The 13,853-nt window shown below is 40.2% G+C and overlaps 1 protein-coding gene across 1 annotated transcript in view; it reads left to right on the forward strand.

The window, feature by feature from the left end:
- TG (thyroglobulin) overlaps positions 1 to 13,853 on the forward strand; it is a 159,400-nt gene that overhangs the window by 42,451 nt on the left and 103,096 nt on the right. The window contains exons 22-29 of the mRNA XM_065629003.1: positions 191 to 361; positions 4,011 to 4,133; positions 6,692 to 6,807; positions 7,410 to 7,518; positions 8,750 to 8,947; positions 10,721 to 10,888; positions 11,427 to 11,492; positions 12,185 to 12,265. Coding sequence (XP_065485075.1) covers positions 191 to 361; positions 4,011 to 4,133; positions 6,692 to 6,807; positions 7,410 to 7,518; positions 8,750 to 8,947; positions 10,721 to 10,888; positions 11,427 to 11,492; positions 12,185 to 12,265 — 1,032 coding nt within the window. The remainder of the gene's footprint in view (positions 1 to 190; positions 362 to 4,010; positions 4,134 to 6,691; positions 6,808 to 7,409; positions 7,519 to 8,749; positions 8,948 to 10,720; positions 10,889 to 11,426; positions 11,493 to 12,184; positions 12,266 to 13,853) is intronic.

Consider the following 13,853-nt stretch of genomic DNA (forward strand, 5'->3'; position numbering starts at 1 on the left):
CTCTAACCTTGGTGATGTTCGATAGCCATCTCGTCATGGTCCTGGGTAACTGGCTCTAGATGGTTCTGCTTAAGCAGGAGGGTTGGACCAGATGAACTTCGAAGGTCCCTTCCAACCTGAACCATTCTTTGAAACCCAGTAACAGCATTATCAAGGTACCTTTTTTTCTTTGTTTCTTTACTTATAACAGGTATCACATACTGTCAAAGCAATGAGCAAGGTTTGCAGTGTGATGAAGATGGCCAGTATAGACCTTCCCAACAAGATCCTGACACTAAGAAGACCTTCTGCGTCGATAGCTCTGGAGCAGCTCTGGACTGGATGGAAATAGGTGATCTTCTTACAGACTACCAATGCCTAGGTAAATGTCAGAAGAATATTTTTGATATTTTTTCACCCCATGTAAGTGAAACCTCCTCATGAAAAGGCTCATTGTTCCACAGCTGGCTTGCCAGATTACAGAGATTCACTTTCCCTTAGTAGTGGACTCATCTTCTGGGAGAGCCCTTGGAAAAGTGGGATTTGGCTTCAGACAAATTGAAATAAACTAGATAGGTAGAAGGTCATCTTTTAAAAGCCCGAAGAAGGAATGATACAAAATAAGAACTTCAGCAAGCTGGGTGTAATGCATGAAAGTACATAAATTCGTATGCTTCAGAGATGCTACTGAAGCATCACAGAAGTCATCCATCAAACAGTCCCCAAAATGCCTGCAGTAAGGTCTAATTACTCTTCTTAGTCCCAAAGCTTTTGCCTTGCCCAAAAAATAGTTTTCCAGAAGTTTTCATTGCTCATCATATGATTGATATCAAGTTTAATGGAATATACAGTTTAGAAACTGATGTCATTGTGTGCTCTAAATTAGACAATGTCTTATGACAAGTGTGATCAGTGGAAGGAGTGTGAAATGAAAGCCCTCGGCTGTGAAGAGGTTGCAAAACTATCTTCAGTTAAAATAGCTATTTTTTTTTCTCTGAGCATACGTGGAGACTAGTTATGAACATGAGGTGTTAGCTTCTGTTGCTCTCAGTCGTGGGGTAATTGGGATGTTTCTTTGAGCAAATGACTCAGAGCTGTTTAATTCTCCTATCACTCACTTACCTTGAGTCTTCCTGCACGAGCGTTTCTGACTCTGTCCAGGAAAGAGCAGTTCTAGATACCTGTGCTTATTTTTGTGGATCATGCTAGAAGAGTTCACTACAAATCAACAGTTACAATTGTTGACAATTTAGGGTTAAAAAAAAAACAACAAAAAGAAACACCCAGGAAGAGTTTTTTGTTTGTTTGTGTTTTGTTTTGTTTGTTTTTTAATAACTTACAGTCTAACTTATTTTAATTTTTGTCTTTTAAAGATCATTCTGTGCCTCCAAAAAGCATTCTATAAAGTGAAACCGATTATCTCTACTTTCACTTTTCCCCCTGCCCCTTCAACTTCCCTTAAGTGAATTCTCAGGCAACAAGACAGCAGGGTCTGAAGACTCATCTTCCTTTGACAGGAGGCTGGTGATTGGGCAGGGTTGATAAATAATCCAGCTGTTCTTTGGGTTTTTTTGAGTCTCAAGGCAGAAGAAGAATTTTCTTGAATGAATGCACAATCATAAGCTGTAACAACCCTACTCATTCTTATTGTTCTCTCCCTTCTTATATTTTAAGCCATGCTTAACATTTATGGCAACAACAGGGATAGGATGTAGAGCTTTACTCTAGTATGTGAGATGAATGGGGAATTTCTGCTATACCCTAAGTCTGTGAAATGGCTGAGTGGTTATATTACTATTGAGAAGTGCGCAGTGTGAACTGACAAGTTCATGAAAATCAGAGCTGGTGGATTTTTTTTTTTTTTTACAAAGTAGCTTTATAAACACATTTTTTTTCCTTTCTTTATATTAAAAAAACCCCAAGAATTTAAAAAAGGCAGCATTTCTATTGATTTTGCAACGTTTTCAGTTTAATGTTTCATTACACTCTTCCTCTACTTTTCTCTGATATTATGGCAGAGGAAATAAAGGAGTGGGATGAAGCCAGAATTAGGAAAAAAAACGCAAACAACAATCAGAAAGATAGAAAAGCATTTTAAAATGCCATATTTTATTTTGAATTTTGCATTAGAAATGAGGGCAGCAAACAATTCCAAACAACATAAAACACTACTTCTTTTCAATTTTATGAAAATATATGAATTCTTTTTTTTAACCAGGCATCTCTGCAAGTTGCAGATGTAGAAGGAATTTGGTTTAGTGCAGAATGCTTATATTTTGGTGTCCTGTATTTCTAGGAAGGAAAAAAACTTCCACTTCTGTTTACAACATCGTTCAGCCCTCTCCCCAGCCAAGCCAGAGTGCAAGGATGTTTTTGTGTCATGTTTGGCCAGCCCTCGTGTTCTTTCTGAGCAGAAATAATGGTTTTATCAAAAGCACCTGCTGACTCAGCCCTGACAACAGTGGACATTTGCTTCTGATTTAGTCCTGACTGGTTTGCTGTGAGAGTACAAATGATTGTTTTAAGAACTTATCCCTGACTTTTATTTTGTGGTTTATCCAGACGCTTCACAGAGAGAGGCCTGGGATCCTGTGCTGGGCCTCTGTGCCCATGTGCGCTGGGGAGAGGGGCTGAGCCTCCAGTTCTTAAAATCACAGAGAATCGTTTAGGTTGGAAAAGACCCTTAAGATCATCAAGTTGAATCATTAAACTAACACTGCCAAGTTCACCACTAAACCATGTCCCTAAGCACCACATCTACGCATCTTTTAAACGCCTCCGGGGATGGTGACTCAACTGCTTCCCTGGGCAACCTGTTCCAATGCCTGACAACCCCCTCGGTGAAAAAGATTTTCCTAATATACAACCTGAACCTCCCCTGGCACAACTTGAGGTTGTTTCCTCTTGTACTATCACTTGCTATTTGGGAGAAGAGACCAACACCCTCCATGCTACAATCTCCCTTCAGGTAGTTGCAGACAGCGATCAGGTCTCCCCTCAGCCTCCTTTTCTCCAGGCTGAACAGCCCCAGTTCCCTCAGGCGCTCTTCATCAGACTTGTGCTCCAGACCCTTCACCAGCTTCATTGCCCATCTCTGAAGGGTTTCTCTTCCATGTGCGGACACCTTGCATGGGCTGAGATCAGACCAGGGCTTCCGCTTCTCAGCCTTTTTAGGCCTAGACCAGGCATTGGCTGGAGTGACCCAGTGTTTTGCATTCATTTGAGGCATTTAGAGGACAAGTCTGGTCAACACAGGGGTGATGCCAAATCACCATGTTCCTCCATTCCTCTCTTCATACAAAAAAACCTTTGTAATACATGTAGTAGCAATCTAAGCAGGGTAGTGGTGGTGCCATATGTGCCCCTTCACCAGACTACAAGCTTCAGGGCACAGCCAGGGCCAAACCTGGAACTTAAACTGGTTTCCTCACCCCATTTAGTGATCTTTGAGTTTTGCATCTCTAGACCTCATGGGCTTTTGGGTGTAGTGGGTCCAATTCAGAGAGAGAAGATAAAAGGGTTTGGTAAGTAAAGTAATAGTCTGGAGATAAATGTTGAATGAAGGAGTAAAAAAGGAGCGTGTAGGACATACTACCTTGGATAGATCCCTGAGCCTCAACTCAATGGAGATCAGGCTGTTGTGCTCCTGTAAACAAGTGCTAAAGCTCCTGGAGTTCCTTTCTAGCCAAGTTGTTTTGGAGCTGGCTCTTGTTTCAGTGGCTGTTTTGCAGAAAGTTGGTTCCCCCATTGTCTCAGTACTTGCTTCAGTGACATGAACAAGTAATGGGAGATGACCAGTCTGCTGCTGGAAGAGAAGTCTCACTTGAATATAAACTCCCAGCCCACCCCTAGCTAACTGTTTTTTAAAAGATCTTGTGACACTTTTTTTGCAAAACAGAAATGATATCCTCAGTCCAGCTATCTCCTGCATTATCTATGGAGTTATGGTACTTCATTTAATGAGCAAACCTCTTTCCCTACAGAATTATTCCATTTTTATTTCTACCTAAAGTCTTTTTTTTTTTTTTTAGTGCTCAGAAAATTTGAGAAAGTTCCTTCCTCCAGACTGATTTATGGGTCAGAAGAAGCTCAAATTCTTCAGTCTCAGTCATTTCGGGGAGACCTGCAAACTCCAGCTTTTCAGTGCATATCAGGTGAGGAAAACTCTCAGAAAATCTGTAGAGACAACATCACAGAAAATAATAATGTTTTTATATGATGTGCTTATACTTAAGTTGCTAGATGAACGATATGTTTTGCAGTTCAGCACCAATTCACTACAAGATGTTTACAACTTTTGGTGACCTTGTTTCAGGGAAGAAATTGGTCTTTCTGTCAGAAAGAAGTCTTCTGACTTTACATACCACTTTAGACATCTGAGTTTAAAGCCATTTGGCATAATTTGCAATACGAATGAGAGCTGAGATTCGGACCAGGAAACATTCGTCAGACTTTTGGGACGTGCAGACAAAAGAAGGATTAAATGTGCAGGACATGTGAAAACCAAGGTTTCGTCTCTTCCCAAATTACCTGATTGGCATGTAAAAGAGGAATAAACATCCTTGCTTATGTCAGAAGGGTATTTATAAGTGCATAGATATTCCTCTGCTGAGCCTTACAGTGTATATACTATGTTAGAAATGGACACATCATGTTTGCTGGTTGATACTGGTTCAAAGTCATCTAAGCCCAAGGGGAATCACTGCACTGCTTTCAGGGTGCTTTGAATCAGTCTCATCTTCTGTCTCCTAATGCTCAGACTGTGAAGAGAGACAGAGGGGTTACGTTCAAAATAAAAACACCCTGGCAGTAATAACACAGGTGCCTTGTTTCCAGGATAGACGTGACAGAACTCTGACAAAGTCAGTGACTTTGTGTCACATACCCTGGTCTAGCTGGAGCATTCGTCTCTCATGCGAAAAAGTGAATATGTGAAGCCTTGTATGTGTTACTGGAATGATTTTCCTGCACCAGATTGTCTCCTAGCCATATACTGTAAGGTTTCTTGCACCTTCCTCTGAAACCAGACACCTTCAAAAGCAAGACACTGAGCTGAGAGAACCATGGGAATGAACTTGGGGAGGAAAAGATCCCCCTTTGACAAGCAATCTGATTCAGTGCACGCAGCCTGTATTTTCATTATAAATTATATTCGCCGTAAGGTGGCAGCACTACTACAAAATATTACTGCTGGGGCACTCACTGAAGGGTCAGGGTTAATCTTTCCCTCCCTCCTTCTCTGCAAAGTCAGACTGCTTACCTTGCATTTCTGACGATATTTTGATCTAAGCTGGTTGATTTTATACTAGCGACATTTAGAAACAATTTCACCTCATGTTCCAGGAGCAGTGCTGTAGCAGCAAGTTAGTGGTGAGTGTGTAAGGGCAGAAGGATCTTCAGCCCCTCTGAAATCTGGAGGGGGATGGCTGCCTGCTCCCTTGGCCAGGTGGTTGCTGCAGGTTGCTTGCACAATTGAAGAATTTCATGTTTCCCTCCTTCCCATCATGCTGATATTTGTCACAATCTATTTGCCATGGGGTTACTGTATCAGGCAGATGTGATGTGCCATCAAAGTGGTTCATGAGAGTCTTCCCTGTCTGCCTCAGCAGGCATTAATATTTGAGTGGATGGTTAGACCTAACTCAGCTGTTCATATCATCAGGTGGTGAACAACTTTTTGCATTAATCTAAGTTAATTTAAAAACCTAACCCTCTACTAAATTAGCTGAATACTGAAGTTCATTTGACTAATGAATCACAGAATCACAGAATGTTAGGGATTGGAAGGGACCTCAAAAGATCATCTAGTCCAATCCGCCTGCCGGAGCAGGAACACCTAGGTGAGGTTACACAGGAATGTGTCCAAGTGGGTTTTGAACGCCTCCAGAGAAGGAGACTCCACAACCTCCCTGGGCAGCCTGTTCCAGTGTTCTGTCACCCTCACTGAGAAGAAGTGTCTTCTCATATTTAAGTGGATCCTCCTGTGTTCCAGGTGGTATACATTGCCCCTTGTCCTATCAGTGGTTGTCACCTAGAAGGGCCTGGCTCCATCCTCGTGACACCCACCCTTTATATATTTATAAACATTAATGAGGTCACCCCTCAGTCTCCTCTTCTCCAAGCTAAAGAGACCCAGCTCCCTCAGCCTTTCCTCATAAGGGAGATGCTCCACTCCCTTAATCGTCTTTGTTGCCCTGCGCTGGACTCTCTCCAGCAGTTCCCTGTCCTTCTGGAACTGAGGGGCCCAGAACTGGACACAATATTCCAGATGTGGTCTCACCAGGGCAGAGCAGAGGGGAAGGAGAACCTGTCTCAATCTACTAACCACCCCCCTTCTAATACAGCCCAGGATGCCATTGGCCTTCTTGGCCACAAGGGCCCAGTGCTGGCTCATGGTCATCCTGCTGTCCACCAGGACCCCCAGGTCCCTTTCTCCTACACTGCTCTCCAACAGGTTGTTCCCCAACTTATACTGGAACCTGGGGTTGTTCCTACCCAGATGCAAGACTCTACACTTGGCGTTGCTACATTTCGTTAAATTTTTCCCTGCCCAACTCTCCAGCCTGTCCAGGTCTCGCTGGATGAAATTCATGTGCTTGCAGTCTGATAGAGGTATAAAAAACTAGGCAAATGGGGGTAAACAGTGGAATTTGTACCAGAAATTTTGCACATGAAATGCTAAGGAAATCTAAGTTTTCTTTCCTGTTTTCAGACTGTGAGAGGGAAGACATGTGTGGTTTTGTCACTTTCACTCCTTCTGGTGCTGAAGTTCTCTGTGAATTATACAGTGCTGCTGAAGTCAACTTCAATTGCACCACCTCTGGATTGGTAAAAATTATCATATTTAAAAATATTTGTTTATCATAATACTGTACACTCAATATAAGTAGACAGCATCACAGAAGAAAGGCAGGCTGTTACCTGACCCCTTGGACATTGCTTTTCACTACGGCAGTAATAAATTCCTGCGAGTTGTTAAAGAAGCTATACCCAGATGTTTACAAAAGTGACATCTGAAAGCCTCAGTGTTTGGTTAAAACATCACACAGCACTTTTGTTCTTAAAATATACTGAACTCCTGAAAATTGGGTTAATTTAAAAGGAAGGTTAATCTGGATAATCCAAACTAGAAAAATCCAGGTTGGTGATTAGGTCACCTGAAACAGTCATAATTTCTCAATCCCTTCCTTTAGCCCACAGTTTGAATTGTGTACTCTTTAGCACTGTAACATCTTCCTATTCGCTACTTTTAAACATAGCAATGTGGCTTTGAAGAGTTGAGACCTCAGTTTGATAGAATGAAAAATGTCCACACTGGGCCACAAGGAGCTGTGGTGGTTATAAACCAAGTTTCCAAATAAGGAAAATGTGTTTTAGGAGAGGAAACCAGTTAGGTTGTATTTATTATGCATGCCTGTTTTCTGGTTCAGGTGCAAGGCGTTTTGGGGAACCCCACTGCCACCAGCATCGGTCGCCTCAGCTGCTTGCTTCATGTCAGGAACCCAGAGGGAGATGCAGTGATGGTCTATTTGAAGAGAGGTACCAGATGCGAATCACTCATCTAATCATAGACTCCTGTGCCCAAACTTGTAGTTACTTCTATATAGGATCATGACTAAATGTGGGGAGCATCTTTGTTTAAGAAGACACAATACTTTTCAGAGCTTAACGTTTAGCGATAGCCCAGAAACCCCAGCATATCTTCACTTCCTGTCTTGTTCCCTATAAATTAGGAATACAGCTTTTGTGAGCCATTTTGATGGTTTTCTCCACCAGATAGTTCCACAAAAACTCAAATTCTATTTGACGTATTATTGTGTTCTGTTTTGTTTTACTATGATTTCTCTTTATTAAACAGTTTGCTGTTTGATTATATAAGGCATTATTGACCAGCTTATACACAATTTAACAGTTTATGTTAATTTTTATTGTGAATTGTCGTACTATTATACCAACCAAGAAATAACCCACTCTCCAGTGAATCCCAAAGTGATTCAGCTGAACTAATGAATGTATAACATAACTTTTCTTTTTTGGCCTAAGTCTGATTGATACCACTGCATGTCCCATCCAGTGTGTGTCCAGCTTTAAGCCTCATACCAGATTTGAAACAAGACAATCAAATGCAGAATGCTGCAGTGTTTGAGTCAAACCCCTCTGCTGTCACTGTTTGCTTTTCACTTCTATCCAAAACTCGGAGTCGCCATTTGTTAACAATAATAAAGAGCTAAGTCTCAGCTGAAAAAAACCTAAGTCTTCTGAACTTGTAATCAATGTAATAATGTTGATACCAGATCTCCTCTTGATTTCTGTTGATATTGCAGATTAGATCCATGATTATATGAATAATTTCCTCTTACATATGTGTCTAGTTAGCAGAAGCCTTAATTGCAGATGCAGTTATGCTTGACAAATTACACATTTTACTTTTTTAGTGAGTTAAGTTTGTTTCTTTTATACCTGGTAGTTATTAATGTACTGCTTGAAAGCAGACTATTACCAGCCTTACTATGTACATTGATTTAGGAGCTGGCACAGTGGACTGTTTTTCCTACCCTGGCACTACATTCTGATCAACTACCCGGGTATAATAGCACCAAACCATTTGATGATTTTATCTTGCATCTGAAGCTCAATGTCCAGAAAAGAACTTTTAAGACTGAATTTTTATCATAAAACTTTGAACCCACTCCAGTCTGCAGGCAATCCAAAAGCATCCCATCTCCTCTTGAGCTCTTTTGAAGATTTCTTTCCTGTTCTGTCTACCCAGGACAAGAATTTAACTCGTCTGGACTCAAGACCTTTGAAAGGACTAGTTTTCAGAATGTGCTTTCTGGCGTGTATCACTCCGTGGTGCTCTCAGCATCTAGCACATCTCTGAGTGACGCTCAGCTCTTCTGTCGGCAGACTTGCAGCAGGGACTCTTGCTGTGATGGCTTCATCTTGAGTCAGATTGCACTTGATGGAGGTATCGTCTAACTGCAAAATAAAAAATTCTGCAGTAGAATACCAGCGCTAAGTAGAACTCATTTTTGGATGCAGTCCACCTACCTCTATACCATACCAGTGTCAGCAGCCTGCCTCTACATCGCTGACACTTTTTGGTGTAGGCAGAATTTGAGTAATTTCCAAGACTTGGCCTGGAGCAGTAGAGATTAAGACCTGAGGTATCAAGCTGCTCTTGGAGAGAAATAGACATTTTGAAAGGATAATTCTTTTGACCTGCTTTAGACATCTGCATCTACATGAGATAAATAATTCTGAAAACATCTCTCTCGTTACATAACTCAGCTTGGTTGCCAGAAGTTGATGCCTTTCAGCTGATGGGGGAATTAAGATGGTGCCCCCAGACAGAGTCCTTGTAGTGAAAATGTAAATCAGCTTCCTTTTGGAGCAGGAAAAAAGGATGCTAAACAGGGAATCATGTTATTTTATTGAAAACAGGAATGCTATAATCTCTGATGTCTGAGTGTCTAGTTAGAAGAGCAAGTGGGAGTGAGATGGATGGAGTCTGCCAGAGGTGGGACTTAGGCAGAGCCCAGAATCTGCCAGCAAATTTAATCACTTAATGTCAGTGCCAGCTCTCTGTAGTTTCTTTTTGAGCTCATGTGGGATCAGCCTTCCTATCGGAGGTGCATTTCCCATAGAAAAAGTGAAGTTCTCATTGAGATGTCTCACATTTTTAAAGACAAACTCAGCATATCCAGGCATGTGCTACTGGCTGCTGTGTGGCAACCACTTCTCCAGTTAGGAATGGAAACTGATCCTAGATTTGAGAAAATTTATTCAGTGGAAGTTGTCAAGCAAATGTTTCCATAAAATTATTTTCCGTTTTGGCATATCATATTTTTTTTTGCATCAAAATATTCTAGATGATCTTGTCTGTTTCTCTGTACATTTACTGTCAGATGTTTGGGTTCTCCATACTTGTAAGCATAGAAGGAGGTGTGGAAAAGATGAATGTTGTAGAGCTCTCTGTTTAGTTGGGGAAACATATTCGCTTCAATACTACAGGTAAATGCATTGCTTGGACTAGCGCTTTGTCTAAAAAAGATAAAAAAAGAAGAAAAAAGTAGCATATTCAATATCTCATGTACCGAGGCCATAAAAACAAACCAGAGAGGGCATTGTAAAACCATAGAAATGCCTGAACTGTGAAAACAAGTACAAAACAAGACCTGAGAATTGTCTAGACATTATGGTGACAGACAGACAGAACACGTGGCCCTAAGAGTGCTGGTCCCCCCGAGCCACACTGCGATGCTGGGGGAGACACAGGCTTGGGATGACTGGAATCAGGCACCAATCCAGGAAACCATCCCAGTAAAAATATAAGTGCTTTCTTGGTTCAGAGCCTGAGATTGTAAGACCGCCAAAGGATTGAATATGTGTCTGTGGTGCTATGAAATGCTGAGAACACTGTTTGGTATTATCAGATAATAGTAATATTTTATTAGGTGGTAATAGTATGTGCTTGAAATCTCTGTAAAGCAGGCTACAAATGTTTAGTTTAGGTATGAATAGCTAACCTTAGTACTCCAATTTGAACATATGGCTCTGATTTTCTCTCTCTCTTTTTTTTTTTTTTTTAATTTTTTTGGTAGTAATACTAAAGGTATCTATCTCAGTGACATGGGCTCAACTGGCAGTTAGAGAAAGCATTGGGATGCTTGGGTGAGAAGCTCTGTGTAGGTGCAAAGCATGATTGCAGTGATGCAACTCTCTCTTTGCCTTTGCCTAGGTCTCATTTTGTGTAGTCTGATGAGCTACCCAGATGTGCTAATCTGCAATGCCAATGACTGGAGTCCAACAGCAACATCTGTCTTTAATGGAATATGCGAAGGTGTGAGCTACGATGAAAAAGAGATGATGTTTTTCTTCACTCTGGGAGGACAAGTGTTCAGTGGAAGTATGTCAGTGAATTATCTCAATTTACACTACTTTAATTCTGTATAGACTCTGTCTTTTTCACCAGCTTGCTCTTGTACTACAGTGCTTTTTTTTCTCAAGTAAATCAATACCTGTACAATCACAAGAAAATAAGATCTCCCTAATCAGATGCATTTTTAGATAGGTGGACCTCTCAATTTTTATTTTGTGAACATTAATGGAAGTCAAGAATATGTTTGATTTAGTATGTTACCCTGTAATTCTTCCAGTATTTAATTCAGGCAGATTCAAGCTAATAGTCTGAAAGAAAGGTATAATCTGGAGCAAAGATAAAAAGAGAGATGCGTAGAGCTGCACAGAAAAAGCAGTGAGGGAAAACAGAGTAAAGCTTGGACCCAGACTAGCACCAGGACACTTGGGTCCTTATTCTCTAGGGTATCATATTGTAAATGAGGTGATGTCTAGTCTAGGGATGTGTTTTTAATGCAATTTCTGAGCATTTCAATACTACCTGCTTAAATTGAGCAGCTATTCTAACAAACTTTTTTCTTTATTAGCTTCTAAATTGATAGAAGAGGCAGAAAGAAATTTTACTACCTTTCAGCAAGTTTATCTGTGGACGGGTGAGTTATCTCACAGAAGTTGTTATAAAAGCTTATGATGAACTGTTGGCCATGGCAGATTTGTGGTCTATAATGGAAGTGTTGTTCTCACTTTATTTCATACCATCCAAATTGAGACACTACTCAAAAGTCTCTTCTGGCAGGGGAGATGTAATCTGGAGTAACCCTGCTACTGTCAGTTTTATGAAATTTGGGTAAATTCTTGTGTCTGAGAATATGCTTTACAACTTTTAATACCTGTGAAAAATTTTATCATGGAGACATGCGCTTTTGTCTAGTAAGTGTCCAAGTATCTTAATAACTTGGCACATTATATGTATCTAGATGGGTTACTTTTATTAGCATGACAACTACTTATGTGTTGGTTTTACAGTTTTACTTTCTGGACACCACAATTTACTTAGCAGGACCTGCACAAATGATTTGTGATACTGCTTTATAAATGCACACACCCTCTAGAGCACTGATGCTGAATGCACAGTAATTGTGGATATGACATTTGCTTTTATCCTCCAAACAGTGTGTTTTGGTTTAGGTTTTTCCCAGAGTTATACATAGATGGTTTTGCTCATTTGCGATTTATCAGGAGTTTTTTCTAAATGGTGCACTTTATTTGCTAAATTTGGGAACTAAGGATGATTTTTGTCTTGTGGAAGAAAGATAAATGCTCTTTAATTCCTGTTGTGTTCCAGGTTCTGATATGGTCACCCGGACTAAAACCTCAGAGTGTGATGCTACAGCTTTGAAAACAGAAAATGATCTAACGTTATCAGGTATTAGAATAAGGACAGACAAAGGAGGCAGCAGAAGATAGCATAGGAAGGTGTAGAATTTAACCAGAAAATATCATATATTGCCATATATGTATTGTGATGATGTAGGTATTGTGAAGTCCAGAAGACTTCTCTTAGGTAGGAAGTCTGATACAGGTTTTGAGAAAGATGTTCAAAATCTAAGCCTGCTGTCTTTGTTTTTTACCTTCTCTGGCCAGATTGGAAATGAAAGTGTTAAAATGTTCTGTGAAAGCTTATGCTTTCAGACCTACTGAACTGTAACAACTCAGGAAATATTATTTGGCTGAGAAAAAATTTCACATAAACCCAGGAATCAAATATTTAGCCTGGGTAACTGGGCATATTTGCTGCTACTGAAAATAGGACTGTAAATATGATGCTTACAGAAACTCGGGATGAAACTGCAATCACAAGTGTTTCTTTTGCGCATGATGAAAGTGAGGGACCTGTGAAGTTCTCTAACTCCTTTGTTATTGCTGGGTCTGCTCTTCATTATACTAAATCATGTATCTATCCAAAATCATCTGTATTAAGTTACTAGAATTAATTTGGGCCTTCAGCACGATAATCCTAAGAGAAAGAGAGCAGTGGAGCCTGTTGAGAGCACATCGATTCATCTCTAATGAACTGTAATCTTTACTGAAGAACCTTGATTAATACCTGGGCATGTGACTTAATACATGTAAAATCCTAGCATGAAGGCAGTTACTGATTTTTCTTAATCTCAAAGGAAGGTAAACTAAAATGCCCGTTTACCTAGTGGAGCTCCTCTACAATTGCTGGTAAAGTCTAGACTTAAAAATGAGAAAAAAATGTGCTTAATACATGGGGTGAAAATCTCTTGCATTTACCTGCCAAGGCATGAGTGCAGCCCTCAGGGTTCTCCATGTACCTTGCTGTGGCTGATGATATCATTAAAACCTGAAGTTATGCAAGGAATGCAATTTCTTCCTCCATCCCTTAGTTTTAGTCATGACACAAACAGTTTCAAAAGAAACTGAAGGTTGAAGTTAAGGCTTGAGAGGTAATGAGACTTGTAAGTCACCTTTTAAAAAGAGTTGTGGATGCATCTGGTAAAATGTCTACAGAGCTTTTATTACTTGATGATCATACTTAAAGCACATGGTAACATATTCTATTTTCTGACACAAAATTCAAAGCTATTGTGCACTCCCAGCAGGTCAGTAGGTGCTTCAGCATTTCATCTGCAAACATCAGCTTGTCTTTACTTTCCTATTTTCATTTTTATCTGGCTGTTTCAGTGTAAGATTAAAGAACAGAATCTTTTACAAAGTTGGAGTAACTGAGGATGAGACCTGCTGATGGCATTTGATAAATAAAAAAGGTGTTTATGAAGGAATTTGTGAGAGATCAGTGAAGAGTGTTCATTTCTTTCAACAATTTGCTTGGATCCTTATTTAAAGGGATTAATTTGAAAACAGCCTGAAATAGCTGTGATTGCTTCAGAGGGAGCTCAGGGATTATAAAGCATTGTACACATTTCTAAGGATCACAGGCAGGTGACAGAAAGGAGTTATTTAGTGGTGTCTGTGGGAGCATAAACTAG

Source organism: Caloenas nicobarica, chromosome 2 (genome assembly GCF_036013445.1).
Source record: "Caloenas nicobarica isolate bCalNic1 chromosome 2, bCalNic1.hap1, whole genome shotgun sequence".
Classification (NCBI taxonomy): domain Eukaryota; kingdom Metazoa; phylum Chordata; class Aves; order Columbiformes; family Columbidae; genus Caloenas; species Caloenas nicobarica.